Below are 14,539 nucleotides of genomic sequence, written 5' to 3'. Positions count from 1 at the left end.
TACGCTTAGCTAAGGTAGAAACTGCTCCCTCCACCTTAGGGACCGTTTGCCATAAGTCCCTTGTGGTGGCGTCTATTGGAAACATTTTTCTAAATATCGGAGGGGGTGAGAACGGCACACCGGGTCTATCCCACTCCTTAGTAACAATTTCAGTAAGTCTCTTAGGTATAGGAAAAACCTCAGTACTCGTCGGTACCGCAAAATATTTATCCAACCTACACATTTTCTCTGGTATTGCAACTGTGTTACAATCATTCAGAGCCGCTAACACCTCCCCTAGTAATACACGGAGGTTTTCCAGTTTAAATTTAAAATTTGAAATATCTGAATCCAGTCTGTTTGGATCAGAACCGTCACCCACAGAATGAAGCTCTCCGTCCTCATGTTCTGCCACCTGTGACGCAGTGTCTGACATGGCCCTAATATTATCAGCGCACTCTGTTCTCACCCCAGAGTGATCACGCTTACCTCTTAGCTCTGGTAATTTAGCCAAAACCTCAGTCATAACAGTAGCCATATCCTGTAATGTGATTTGTAATGGCCGCCCAGATGTACTCGGCGCTACAATATCACGCACCTCCCTCTGAGCGGGAGATGTAGGTACTGACACGTGAGGCGAGTTAGTCGGCATAACTCTCCCCTCGTTGTTTGGTGAAATTTGTTCAATTTGTACAGATTGACTTTTATTTAAAGTAGCATCAATACAGTTAGTACATAAATTTCTATTGGGCTCCACTTTGGCATTGCAACAAATGACACAGGTATCATCCTCTGAATCAGACATGTTTAACACACTAGCAAATAAACTTGTAACTTGGAAATACAATTCAATTAGAATAATATTAAAACGTACTGTGCCTTTAAGAAGCACAGAAGATCTATGACAGTTGAAAATTAATAAATTGAAACAGTTATAGCCTCAATCCTTGTAAATAACACAACTTTAGCAAAGGTTTAATCCCATTAGCAAAGATAACAAATTCTGAAAGCAGGAAACAAATTACAGAATAAACGTTTTTTATCTCAGTCAAACTATAATTCTCACAGCTCTGCTGAGAGAAATTACCTCCCTCAAAATAAGTTTTGAAGACCCCTGAGCTCTGTAGAGATGAACCGGATCATGCAGGGAATACAATGAGTTGCTGACTGAAATATTTGATGTGTAGAAAAAGCGCCAAAAAACGGCCCCTCCCCCTCACACACAGCAGTGAGGGAGAACAGAAACTGTCAGAAAACAGATTAAGCAACTGCCAAGTGGAAAAATAGTGCCCAAACATTTATTCACTCAGTACCTCAGTAAATGAAAACGATTTTACATTCCAGCAAAAACGTTAAACATAATCTCTAGTTATTAAACAGCGTTATGTATTTCTTACAGTGTAATTCTAGTGAAGTACCATTCCCCAGAATACTGAAGTGTAAAGTATACATACATGACATTATATCGGTATGGCAGGATTTTCTCATCAATTCCATTGTCAGAAAATAAAAACTGCTACATACCTCTATGCAGATTCATCTGCCCGCTGTCCCCTGATCTGAAGTTTACCTCTCCTCAGATGGCCGAGAAACAGCAATATGATCTTAACTACTCCGGCTAAAATCATAACAAAAACTCTGGTAGATTCTTCTTCAAACTCTGCCAGAGAGATAATAACACACTCCGGTGCTATTTTAAAATAACAAACTTTTGATTGAAGATATAAAACTAAGTATAATCACCATAGTCCTCTCACACATCCTATCTAGTCGTTGGGTGCAAGAGAATGACTGGGAGTGACGTAGAGGGGAGGAGCTATATGCAGCTCTGCTGGGTGAATCCTCTTGCACTTCCTGTTGGGGAGGAGTAATATCCCAGAAGTAATGATGACCCGTGGACTGATCACACTTAACAGAAGAAATATAATTCATCAAGCAAGAAAGAGCACCTCTCCCATACGCTTCCTTGTTCTTTTGTTTCTTTTCTTTTTTTCATTATTATACAGTGCTATGCCTCAAAAGAAAGGCCAAAAAACGGAAAAGGGCTCTAATAATAAAACAATAGGACATTACTTGAAATCTATTGACCATAATACACCCTCTCAGATTGATACAGCAGAGGATAGACAGACTGCAGCAACAGCCCAGGAACCCACAATGGACTCAATACCTACAGGCTATGTTACTAAAGCTGATTTGAGCTTGCTTTCCTCTAAAGAAGATATAAGGGTTGCAATGCACGAGGTCAGAACCCTATACAAAGATCTTCACAAGGATATATCTACTCTTAAAGGTAGAGTCACAACAGTAGAGGAGTGGAGTTCCGCGGTCTCAGCTGAACTCAAACTACTTTCTAATAAAGTCACAGCACAAGAGAACTCTATTGAAGCACTACATGAGAAAATAGAGGATTTAGAAAACCGCAGCCGCCGTAACTTGCGGATCAGGGGGGCACCGGAGTCCATTGCTCCTAATGCGGTTTTGGGATATTTAGAATACCTTTTCCGCACCATTAGGGGGACACCCGGGGCACCGGATGTCCCTATTGAAAGAGCCCACAGAGCGCTTAGGGCGAAGCCCCCACCCAAAGCACCTCCCAGGGATAGAATTGTTAAACTGCTCCATTTCCCTGACAAGGAAGACATTTTGAGATACTCAAGAGCAAAGCAGCCAATCAGACACGCTGGGATCAACATACAAATATTCAGTGACATTAGCCCTACCATCCTGCAAAAGCGCAGGTCTCTCTCATTCCTTACATCTGTCCTGCAGGCACATAAAATACCCTACAGATGAGGATTCCCTGTTTCGATAGTCGCCACTAGGGACAATAAGACAGTAACGTATAGAACAAGAGAAGATCTTGCCCGATTCTGCACACAACTTTCTATCGAGGTTCCATCTCCCCCGCAGATAGCCGAAGAGGCAGCACAAAATGCTCAAGATGAGACACGGGAAGAGGGCAGCTCTTCCACACAAGTTGCAGTCTCCCACACAGAGACAGGGGACTAAAACAGATTAGAAAGCTTGGACTCCCTCAATATTGCTAACGGCTGCTTCCTGGAGGTCGCTGCCTTACTTCAGAGATGCAAGTATAATGGCATTATGAACCCTGATTTGTTTACCTGGTTGCCACAGACCAGTTATAGAGGCAATAAAAATAGGAATAATAATGCTCTGCCTCAGACTGCATCCACCCGGGGTATTACAGCCTAATCTTGGGCAATGCCCAAATGCAAGGACAAATATGAGACCAGTTATAATTTTGTTGAAAATAATGTTATCTTAGCAACTTTTAAGACTGTTTTTATTTATGTTGGGCTAATCCCTAAGATATTAATATAGGAACAATGCTGCTCCTCCTCGTTACTTTCTAAATAATTGTAGAAAATACTTTTCAAAGAGGGGACAATGTTGAGATCAGTTATACCTTAAATGACAATATAGTCTAACTGTTTATCTTGAATGTTGTTTCAATTGTTTTACTATACCTTTGGTGTGATATGATGTAAATATTGTTGTGAGTGACATGTCCACAGTTAACATTCTTCCTTTTACATACAGCATTTTCACAGAAACCCAGAAAGTACGTACATCTATTATCATAGCCCGCACACACGTAGTCAACAGTGCTCACCAACACCACACCATCCTCGCATAAAGAAAACATGACACAAAAATAGCATATACACCTGAGGGTAAACCTTGTGCACCCATTAAGACGGGCAAGATGATACAAGTTACCACAAGACCATTACACAAAACCACATACCCTAAGAAAAACTCAAACTCATAAATAACAGTCCTCCACTTTTGCCAGGACACATCCCCATTAGTGTACTAACTTCTTATAGTGCACTCTAGCAAGGAGATTTTCTATTTCTCACTTGCATTTCTACTCTCTCATTTCTTTAACTGATAGATAGTCAGGGCTGTCAATCTGAGGCTCACTTCAATAGCTCCAGGTTGTTCAGTCTAGAGGCTACTTATATCCTTTCTCTCTCTTACCTATTATCTAGCTCTTCTTATACCCCTCTTCCCTGTAAGTCTTCCCCTCCTCCTTCCCCTATAAAGTTTTGTTGTTTTTTTTCTCAAAAATGCAAACCTCACACTCCCGTAGACGGGACCATACTTTGACCTTGATGACAATTAACACACACGGACTGAACAGCCCAGGGAAATGCTCTGTAGCGATGCGAGAGTTCTCTAGGATTCACAGTTCCATAGTCTTCCTAGAAGAGACACATTTTCAGAGAGGGAGGGAGCCAAAATGGTCATCACAGAAGTATCCTGTTGCTTTCTTTGCATCGGGACCCCAAAAAAAGAATGGAGTGGGCATCTTAATGCACAACTCAACAGACTTTCAAATCTCATCAACACACAAAGACCCAGAGGGCAGGTACTTACTTCTAGTGGGCCTCCTTTTTGAGAGACCAATCTCACTTCTAAATGTGTATGCACCTAACATGCAGCAGCACCGCTTTTTTAAAAAAATAACTGGGCTACTTCTAGATCATGCAAAGGGTGCGGTAATGCTGGGCGGGGATTTTAACGTTCCATTGCAACCAACATTAGATACATCCAACTCAGGGTCCAGTGTCTCCAAAATGATATTGAAATCGATTAAAACATCTCTAGCGAGCCTAAACCTCCATGATATATGGAGAACACTCCATCCAACGAGGAGGGATTACACCTACCTTTCCAATGTCTTCCACAAATATTCTCGCATTGATTACTGGTTCACTGACTCAACTAGTCTCTCAATAATACACTCATGTCAAATAGGGTCAAACACATGGACAGATCACGCCCCAGTAATATGTGATATTGTGTGGCCGGAAGTTCCCCTGACTACATTTGGCGACTGGACAACCATATATTTACAGACCCGACAGCAGTGAATCTATTGGACACAGCACTGACGGAGTATTTTTCATTTAATAACCATACTGATACTTCTCGCACAACAAATTGGGAAGCGCACAAATGTGTCATTAGAGGCGAATTCTTAAAGTTGAAAGCTAAAAACATGAAAGAAAGACGGATCCGTCATGAGCAAGTCCATGCTAAAATAACTAAATTAGAAACGGCACATAAAGCAAACCCACAAGATAAGGACATCTCATATAACTTGCAGCAGGCCAAATTAGAACTTAGAGACATATTAACAGCTGAATCCCGACAACAAGCTCTATACCTGAGACAATTGTATTTTGATCAGGGGAACAAGCCAGGCAAACTTTTGGCCAGGTCAATAAAATGCAAAAGACTAAAAACCTTTATTCATACACTCACAGATGGTAAGGGAGGGACAGTGCAGGATAGTAAGGGGATAGCAAATACCCTGAGAGATTTTTACAACAAATTGTACAACTTAGACCCCCCGGGCCCCAACACTTAGTAAGCAGGACAACATAACCACAAAGGAATTATTAAGAAAAGACTACTTGACGAATTTACCACTAACCAAACTAACAACAGAGGACTACGGTTCATTAGACATGCCTATCACATCAGACGAAATATGCGAAGCAATAAAAAACCTCCCAACAGGGAAAAGTCCGGGCCCAGATGGCCTTACACCTAAATATTATAAAATATTCAAATACACCCTCGTTCACCACCTACAAGCCCTATTTAACGAATTAGCTAAAACCAAAACTCTACCCCCCCTCCATGCTTGAGGCCCATATAACAGTATTACCGAAGCCCAGTAAGAAGCCAGATAAACCAGGGAACTTCAGGTCCATATCCCTTTTGAACACTGATGTCAAAATTCTGGCAAAAGTGCTAGTAACTAGACTTAATAGATACCTCCCCGATCTAATATCCACGGACCAAGCGGGTTTTGTCCCAGGGCATGAAGCCAGGGACAACACCTTAAGAGTCTTCCAGTTAATCAATTATGCCAAACAACAATCTGTTCCGCTGACTCTGTTCTCATCGGACGCCGAAAAGGCGTTCGACAGAGTGGACTGGTGCTTCCTCAAAGAGGTATTACTCAAAATGAATTTTGGCACTCCCTACCTCAACATGGTGTTCTCCCTATATTCCAATCCCAACACCAAGATCAGGACCAATGGCATGTTATCGGACCCGTTCGTTATTATGAATGGTACATGACAGGGCCCCCTCTCCCCATTGTTGTTTGTGCTATCAATCGAGGCCTTAGCAGTCTCTATACGGCTCAATCAAAGCATTACAGGCATTTTGGTGGGGGATAGGGAACATAAAATGATCATGTACGCCGATGATATACTATTTACTATCACCAACACAGAAACCACTCTTCCAAACATTCTATCGGAACTACATAGATATGGTCAGGTGTCCAACTTCCACCTTAACGTCACATAATCTGAACTTTTAAACATTTCAGCCACCCCACAAACTATCACCCAAATGGAAGATACCCTCCACATACAAATAGCTAAAAAACACATGAAGTATTTGGGGATTAATTTAGCAAGCAGAGACAATGATATCATTCTTTACAACTATCAAAAGCTAAAAAATGAAATAGCGAATGACCTACAACTCTGGAATAACAAGCCCATTTCATGGTTAGGCAGGATGGGCATAATAAAAATGAATATCCTACCACGGATCCTGTATATCTTTCAGGCACTACCGATCCCACTGCCCCAAATATATCTCACTCAACTACAAAAAATTATTGATAATTATATTTGGCAGGGAAGGAAGGGCAGGACAAGTAGGCAAACACTACATATGCCAAAACACAGAGGAGGATTGGGTCTCCCCAATCTTAAATTATAATCACAACAATACTCAGAAGGCATGGGTACATCTAGACAATCAGATCTTCTCCAAAGGTAATATGGCCACTTTGGCATGGATCGAACCGCGCCATAGACCCTCGACTTTGAAATCTTTCCCTATCACGCGGGAAACATTTAGAGAATGGGATAAAACCATCTCTTCACTTTACTCCCCGCTCCTACCCCTGAGAGAACATCCAGGGATCCCACTAACACATAAAAAACTGGCACATAGACGACCATATAAATTGAGAGACGGGATATTGCATTTCGCCCTAGATGGGGGTGACATAGCCCCTTTGGAAACTCTTCAACAATGGGACGAGAATTTGTTCTCGTCCTGGTTCGCTCGCTCCCAAATCAAACATTTTGTTACCTCACATAGATATAAGAGCATGTTTAATAGGGAACTCACCCCTTTTGAACAATGGTGCATACAACAGAACTCCCCAAGGCATACCATATCCCTTATATATAAGCTACTGTTAGTACGTGATGACCAGTCACTAACAACCTACACACAATTGTGGGATAGAGAGACTAATACAGACACACAGCCCATCGACTGGAGAATAGCATTTCAGACTGCAGCAAAAGCATCCTCTTCTGCTAATATACAGGAAATGCACTTTAAACTTTTGAGTAGATGGTACCTCACTCCTGTAAGACTACATAGAACTAATCCACAGATCACAGACATGTGCTGGAGGGGTTGTGGCCAGAGTGGGACAATGTACCATATATGGTGGACTTGCCCAATAATAATACCCTACTGGGAGACCGTGTTTTCTGCAGTCTCAGAAATAATAGGCACTACTTTACTACCCCACATATACACTTTAATGTTTCAGGGCCTCCCCAAAATTCAAAACAAAGCCACAAGGGCACTACTCCTATTAATGATCAATGGGGCTAAAAAGCTCATTCCAAAATGCTGGAAATCAGCAGCTCCAACGACGTTAAGTGACTGGCGTACGCAGGTGACGGACTTAATTGTACTGGAACAATATCACTTCATGAAAACGAACAAATTAGACCTGCACTGTTTATTGACCGAGACATAGGAGAAGTACAACTCTCCCGCTCAACCGGCTGTGCGCCCCCAGGATACAACTCCATAAAAAGACCATGTTTAATCACGTAATGCATTCAATGGCCTAACGAATGGACTTAACCTACACATCTTTCAACAAACAGGTAAAACCTATGGAGGAGCGAGCTGCCTGCAGCTATGACATTACATATGGCTGCATAGGCATGGCCCTGCATGTACACGTGTGGATGTAAATGCGCACTCACACGCATTAGCATTATTCCTCACCCTCCTTTTTTTTCTTTTCTTTTTTTCCCCATTTCCCCCCTCCCCCTCCCCCTCCTCACTCTCCTTATTCATCCTCTCTCCCCCCCCCACACTTCTCTTCTTTCTGCTTCTTCTTACTATCCACTTTCTTATAAGAACACACATTGTCCACATGTTATATGGAAAGCACTCCCTTTAACGTTAGAGTCCACCTCGGGAATGGACAGTTATGACCCGTTAGTCCCGAATTTTATCACTGTCTTAAATGATTATTTTGCAGAGATGAGCGGTGGAAGATCTTGTACATTTTTAGTGCAATTAACCATCATCTTTGTTTCCTTTTTTCTTTTTATGTTGTACAATGTTCGCTATTGTATTCTTGAAATCCTCAATAAAAATGATTTGAAAAAATAAATAAAAATATATCCTTTATTGGCACAAAAATGTAACAAACTAGTGACGTTTCGGGATATCCCCCTTAATCATACATCAGATGTATGATTAAGGGGGATACCCCAAATGTCACTAGTTTGTTACATTTTTGTGCCAATAGAGGATATTTTTATCACAGTGCTGTGGACTATTACAGTATTTTCAAGACTTTGAGGGTATTGGTAGCTACCCTGGTCTTCATCAAGCACTACATGCTACTTTCTGCTGTATTACCCTCTATGTCATTATAAACATGTGAAGGTTTTTCTCCCGTGTGACTCCTTTCATGAGTTTTCAGACTATCCATTCGTGTAAACCTTTTTCCACACTCTGTACATGAGAAAGGCTTTTCCCCTGTGTGAATCCTTTCATGAGTTTTCAGATGACTTTTATGTGTAAAACTTTTTCCACATTCTGTACATGTGAAAGGCTTTTCTCCTGTGTGACTCCTTTCATGAATTTTCAGACTATTTATTTGTGTAAAACATTTTCCACATTCTTTACATGTGAACGGCTTTTCTACTGTGTGAATCCTTTCATGATATTTCAGACTAATCATTTGTGTAAAGCTTTTTCCACACTCTGTACATGTGAAAGGCTTTTCTCCTGTGTGAATCCTTTCATGAGTTTTCAGACTACTTATTTGTGTAAAACATTTTCCACACTCTGTACATGTGAAAGGCTTTTCTCCTGTGTGACTCCTTTCATGAGTTTTCAGACTATCCTTTCGTGAAAACCTTTTTCCACACTCGGTACATTTGAAAGGATTTTCCCCAGTGTGAATCCTTTCATGAGTTCTCAGATGACTTATATGTGCAAAACCTTTTCCACACTCTGTACATGTGAAAGGCTTTTCTCCTGTGTGACTCCTTTCATGAGTTTTCAGACTATTTATTTGTGTAAAACTTTTTCCACACTCTTTACATATGAAAGGCTTTTCTCCTGTGTGAATCCTTTCATGAGATGTCAGATGACTTATATGTGTAAAACTTTTTCCACACTCTGTACATGTGAAAGGCTTTTCCCCTGTGTGAATCCTTTCATGAGTTTTCAGACTATTTATTTGTGTAAAACATTTTCCACACACTTTACATGTGAAAGGCTTTTCCCCTGTGTGACTTCTTTCATGAGTTTTCAGATGACTTATATGTGTAAAACTTTTTCCACACATTGTACATGTGAAAGGCTTTTCCCCTGTGTGACTCCTTTCATGAGTTTTCAGATTACTCTTTTGTGTAAATTTTTTTCCACATTTTGTACATGTGAAAGGTTTTTGCCCTGTGTGAATTCTTTCATGAGATTTCAGATCAGACTTAAATCTAAAACCTTTCCCACACTCTGTACATATGAATGGTTTCTTCCCTGTGTGGTTCCTTTCATAAGGTATAAGGCTTAAAGCTTTTTGGTCCGTGTGGGTATTTTTATGAGATGTGAGGTCTCCCTTGGAAGTGAAACATTCCCCACATTCTGTACATGTGTGAGGTTTTACAACTGTGTGAACTGTGTGGTGGTCAAGGAGATGCAAATTACATGTGAAGCTTTTCTCACATTCTGCACATTTGAATGGTTTCTTATTTGTATGAATCTTTTGGCTAGACTGAAGACTTTCCCCTTTTTTTAAATGTTTTGAAAACCCAGTAAGTGCATGTGGTTTATCCTCTGGGATAATCATTTCACTAGATAAGACATAAATGTCGTCCTCTTGTTTGATGATTAAATTACTCTCTGTACATAATGACTGCTGCCCAGTTCCTGTCAATTCAACAAATATCTGCTGTGAGTTCCCCAATGTTGGTGAATAGTCATTGGTGTTTAAGACATTTGGAGTTTTTGGTATCATTCTGATGCTTCCTGTCGTGAAGGATGGATAAGAACTATTGATGGGTTTGTCTACATAAAAAGAAATGAAAAAAGAAAATAAACGTTTATTCTTCATAATAGAATCATCTTTATCAAAAATCCTATTATTTATTTACACTCCATAAAATGTCTTCTGGTTTGTGTTAATTTTTTAATTGAGTAACATGTAAATCAAAAATTCAAACAGCGGAAGACAAATAATGTAAATATTTCTTCATCATAATAATATAATAAAATACAGATTATTGATTAAAAAATGTTATAGGTCCCCATTAAAATTGTGCAGGTGGACTCATCGGACGAATGAAAAACTTACAAGGTACACTAGGCAGTATGGAGAGCAGCGTGTCAGCTATGTGATTATCATAAATTAAGCACTCCGAGAGGGGCGGAGTCTGGAGCCCATGAGAGTGGCCGCATAATCTTGCTGCTCTGATCCTACTTATCCAATTTACACCTCTATCCATTGTTTTTCGTAGTGACGAATTCTGAAAAATTCTTTGGACACACCGTGGACTCTCTCCTAACTGTTGGTGTAAGCCAAATTTATTCTCAGATGCTATTTTTTTAATTAGGATCGGCGCTCTACTCTGCACTTATACAAGTGGCGGCCATCTTTCTTCCCTCGTGGCTATGGATTTTTACACATCTACCCGGACTACCAGGACATATTAAGGACTTTTACCACAATCTATACCCCCCGGCGGGCTCTCTGTAGACCTGTCATTAAGGAGCAGTGCTACCTCTTTCACCACTGCAACTGCACCATTCATTGTGGGGAACTAATACCGTATCTGTCAAATGGAGCCTGACAACTCTATTTTATATAGACAGATTAAGGAACTTATTATGACAGCTTGGGAAAACAGCATTGACCCCACTCAGCAGCCTAACAATGGCATTGTCAGAAAAGAAGATCCCAAGATGGAGCTTACTAACACGGATGGGGTAATGCTGTCTCTGCCTACTCTAACTCCTGCTGCTCCGGTTTCTACAGAAGCTATGGTGAGATGTGATATGGGAGAGGAGCTAGATCAACGCACCACTGCGCAGACTAATGCTGCGATCTTCAAGCTAGTTAAGCCGACACTGGGAGGTGAAGTGCGCATACCCGCTGCGGCTGCAGCTCTGGCCCTAGTTCCATCTCATTTCAGACCTAGCATTTTAAGGGGCCTCGGATGGAAGACAAGTATGTGGCGTAATGTTTCCCAGAACTATCCAGGTCAACATGCTGGACTAGCTTATTATAAAACAGGAGTGGGCTAAACATTAAGCTATCAGTGGTCACAGCTGCTGGGTGGTGATTTACGGAGGTTCCAGCATTAACAGACGATCTAGACCTATGGTCATGAATGGACTAATGCATGAGCAACGCAGCTCATTGGTATTTTGCACCGCAAGGTTTTACTTTTACTTTCCAGTTGCCAGTTACGTTCTTATGTTTGGAGGTATAATGCCTCTGCATTTTTATTCCTAATGTGTTTACCAGTTATAGACTCATTGGGACTGCTGGAGCGAGATATCACAAATGTTTTTCATGCTAGCAGATGTTGGTTGACTATTACAGTACACGTTGAATGCTTGTTTAATGTCTATTTACAGAACTACTTAATGTGCCCACAATATCCCAATTGAACGGCTTCTAATTATACTTTCTGTACTTTAATGCTAATAAATTTTGCAGTGATTTTGTACCTGCCAGTTAGTCATTTTATGGAACAAGTAGAGCAGAAAACTGACGATACTCCTCTTATAATTACTTAATAGCATCTATATTAGAAGCTGTATGTTTATCCTTATATTCTTAACTGGTTATATTTAGATGCCTATTTAATCTGGATAGACTCCATATATGCAGGTTTACAACATTTGACAGATTGAGACTTGAGAAAAAGGATTTAATAGTTGAACAGGGATGGCATGAGTAAATGCAGCTAGTTGCAATAACTAAACTTTCCCTTTTAAGATGTTTGCAGGTCAAACATCTTTATTCTCTTTCATCGTGTAGCCATCATTTTATTAATATTACTTTTATTTAGGTCTCCCTAACTGCACCCGAGAGTGATTGCCCTTTATCTCTCATTCTGTATGACCTGGGTCTTGCTGTCTGCGGCCGAGACAGCGAGTTCCTATATTTGCCTAAAAGCAATTAGAAGTCTCATATCTGTATATAATTTGGTGACAGCTGTGTTAATAATAACCCCTATTAAAAAGAAATCCTAGCTTAGCTTCATGTTGGGATATGATAGTTGTTACCATAACCCTGTTCCCCATAAGACATGCGCCCCTACCTCTAAAGGTATACAGCTTTATTGATGTTAGAATGCCATTCATGATTAGATTCCATAGAGGTCCTTGTATCTTAGACTTTCATGGTATATCTACTCTACAGGAAAAACAATTTTATTCTTCCCCCTACCTAGAGAATAAGTTATGACAATATCAAAACTTAAAATCCGAGGTAAACAGAGTAAGATCCATGAGTGGTCTTCTTTAATACAGGTAGCCCCCTATTGTAACAGAAATCCCACCTGGTCAGGGGTCCAAGAGTGGCCCTTTTATTGTGCTAGGAGGCTTAATTTAACATTGGCAGGATTGCATTATGTTTATATAGAGTATTATCAACACTATTTACCCTGTTATTTTATTGGCTGAGATTACTAATAATACTTATACTTATATCTTATTCACTGTATGATGAATCTTGTACTAAGTTTCCTGTGATAGTACGTATGTAATGCTTAAATAATTTGTTTGTATGCCATACTTTACCTCAATAAAAATATTTTAAAATAAAATAAAAAAATGTGCAGGTGGATAATGTTCTCAGCCAGGGAACAAGTACATCTGTATTCTGGGCAAAAGAGGTGGCATCCACCATCCTCATTTAACATTGTACAAGCAAATGCACACACAGCCCTGCCCGACTCATACTCAACCAGTTGGGTGAGAATATGATGGCTTAATTATCACAGACTAATAATTAGTGTGAGATATTTTGAAAGGCTAAGTAGCAGCGATCTTATGATGTTTCTTAGCTTGCTGTTGCAGTTGTTTTATTTATATAATCAGCCAAAAAAATATTACTTTTAATAATAATCACTGTTAAAGGGAAGGTCACCCAAAAATGCTCTCCCATTTAAATTGTTCCCAGTGATCCATTTTACCTGCTGGAGTGTATTAAATTGTTTACAAGTAGCTCTTTTACTCCTATTTCAGCCTTTGAAATAGCTGATTTAGCTTGTGGAATCCCAATCTATACTGAAAGTTTTGATACTGGAGTCTCAGCTATTGAATAGCCTAAGTAAACACGGCCAGTAGAAGAAATTACACTGCCAGTGCAGGATAGTTAAATAATAACATGATGTTCCATTGTTCTCTCTATGTATTGAGCTTTAGTTTTTCAGACAAATATAAGATAAGGAAGCAAATATGTGTACACAAAGTGATAACATAATGAAATATGATATTACCTGAAGCTCAACCCATTGTAATAGGCTGTGGTTTAAAAGCACAAAACCAGCTACTTCATATACACAAATAAACCTGAAATTGCAATTCCTGATACATTTTATATAGTGCAGCTAGTATAACAAGTCATTGAAAATATATTAACATAAAAACAATTTTTTTTTAATGAGTGCTCTATTCTATTTCAAAGTAATTAAAGTCAGCATAATATCTATTTTACTCACCTAACACATATGAGTTCATGCTGATAACAGGCTCCAATGTCTGTGCTCAGGAAAATGGTTCCCTTATTCACTCCAGTTACATCAATACCTGATATCTCTCAGTGCTCTGGCCGTGTCTGTAAAAAGTATATTAAATGGTTTAGACAGATAATAATAAATAATGGTTCTGATTAACTGTACGTATGGTATAATTAAAGGCACACATAACAATTCATGTGATACAGATCAGCTGTTTAGGTTATTACATATGTGCTATTGATACAGCACAAGCATTTTGTACAGTTAGCTCTGTGGGTGTTACAGTTGCACCTTAAATATTAATCTTTCAAAAACTTTAAAATATAAGCTCAGGAGTAGACAATCTATTTATAAGTGGGACATACTACAGCTTTACAAATATATTATAATCATTTTTAATATAATTTATGAAAGAGCGGCACTTACACATCAACAATATTCCTGAAAAGAAATGTTAAATAAGAGTTGAT

At 39.6% G+C, this 14,539-nt stretch overlaps 1 protein-coding gene across 1 annotated transcript in view; it reads right to left on the bottom strand.

The window, feature by feature from the left end:
- Window positions 1–14,168, bottom strand: part of LOC128659821 (zinc finger protein 585A-like) — a 113,345-nt gene extending 99,177 nt beyond the window's left edge. The window contains exons 1-2 of the mRNA XM_053713392.1: window positions 14,052–14,168; window positions 8,884–10,386 (exon numbers count right to left, since the gene is read on the bottom strand). Of these exons, the coding sequence (XP_053569367.1) occupies window positions 8,884–10,386; window positions 14,052–14,070 (1,522 nt within the window). The 5' untranslated portion in view covers window positions 14,071–14,168. The remainder of the gene's footprint in view (window positions 1–8,883; window positions 10,387–14,051) is intronic.
- Between the last annotated feature and the right edge of the window lie 371 nt (window positions 14,169–14,539).

The sequence above is a fragment of the Bombina bombina genome, chromosome 5, assembly GCF_027579735.1.
Source record: "Bombina bombina isolate aBomBom1 chromosome 5, aBomBom1.pri, whole genome shotgun sequence".
Lineage (NCBI taxonomy): Eukaryota > Metazoa > Chordata > Amphibia > Anura > Bombinatoridae > Bombina > Bombina bombina.
Note: the sequence above shows the minus strand (reverse complement) of the source record. Positions and strands in the feature narration are given on the sequence as shown.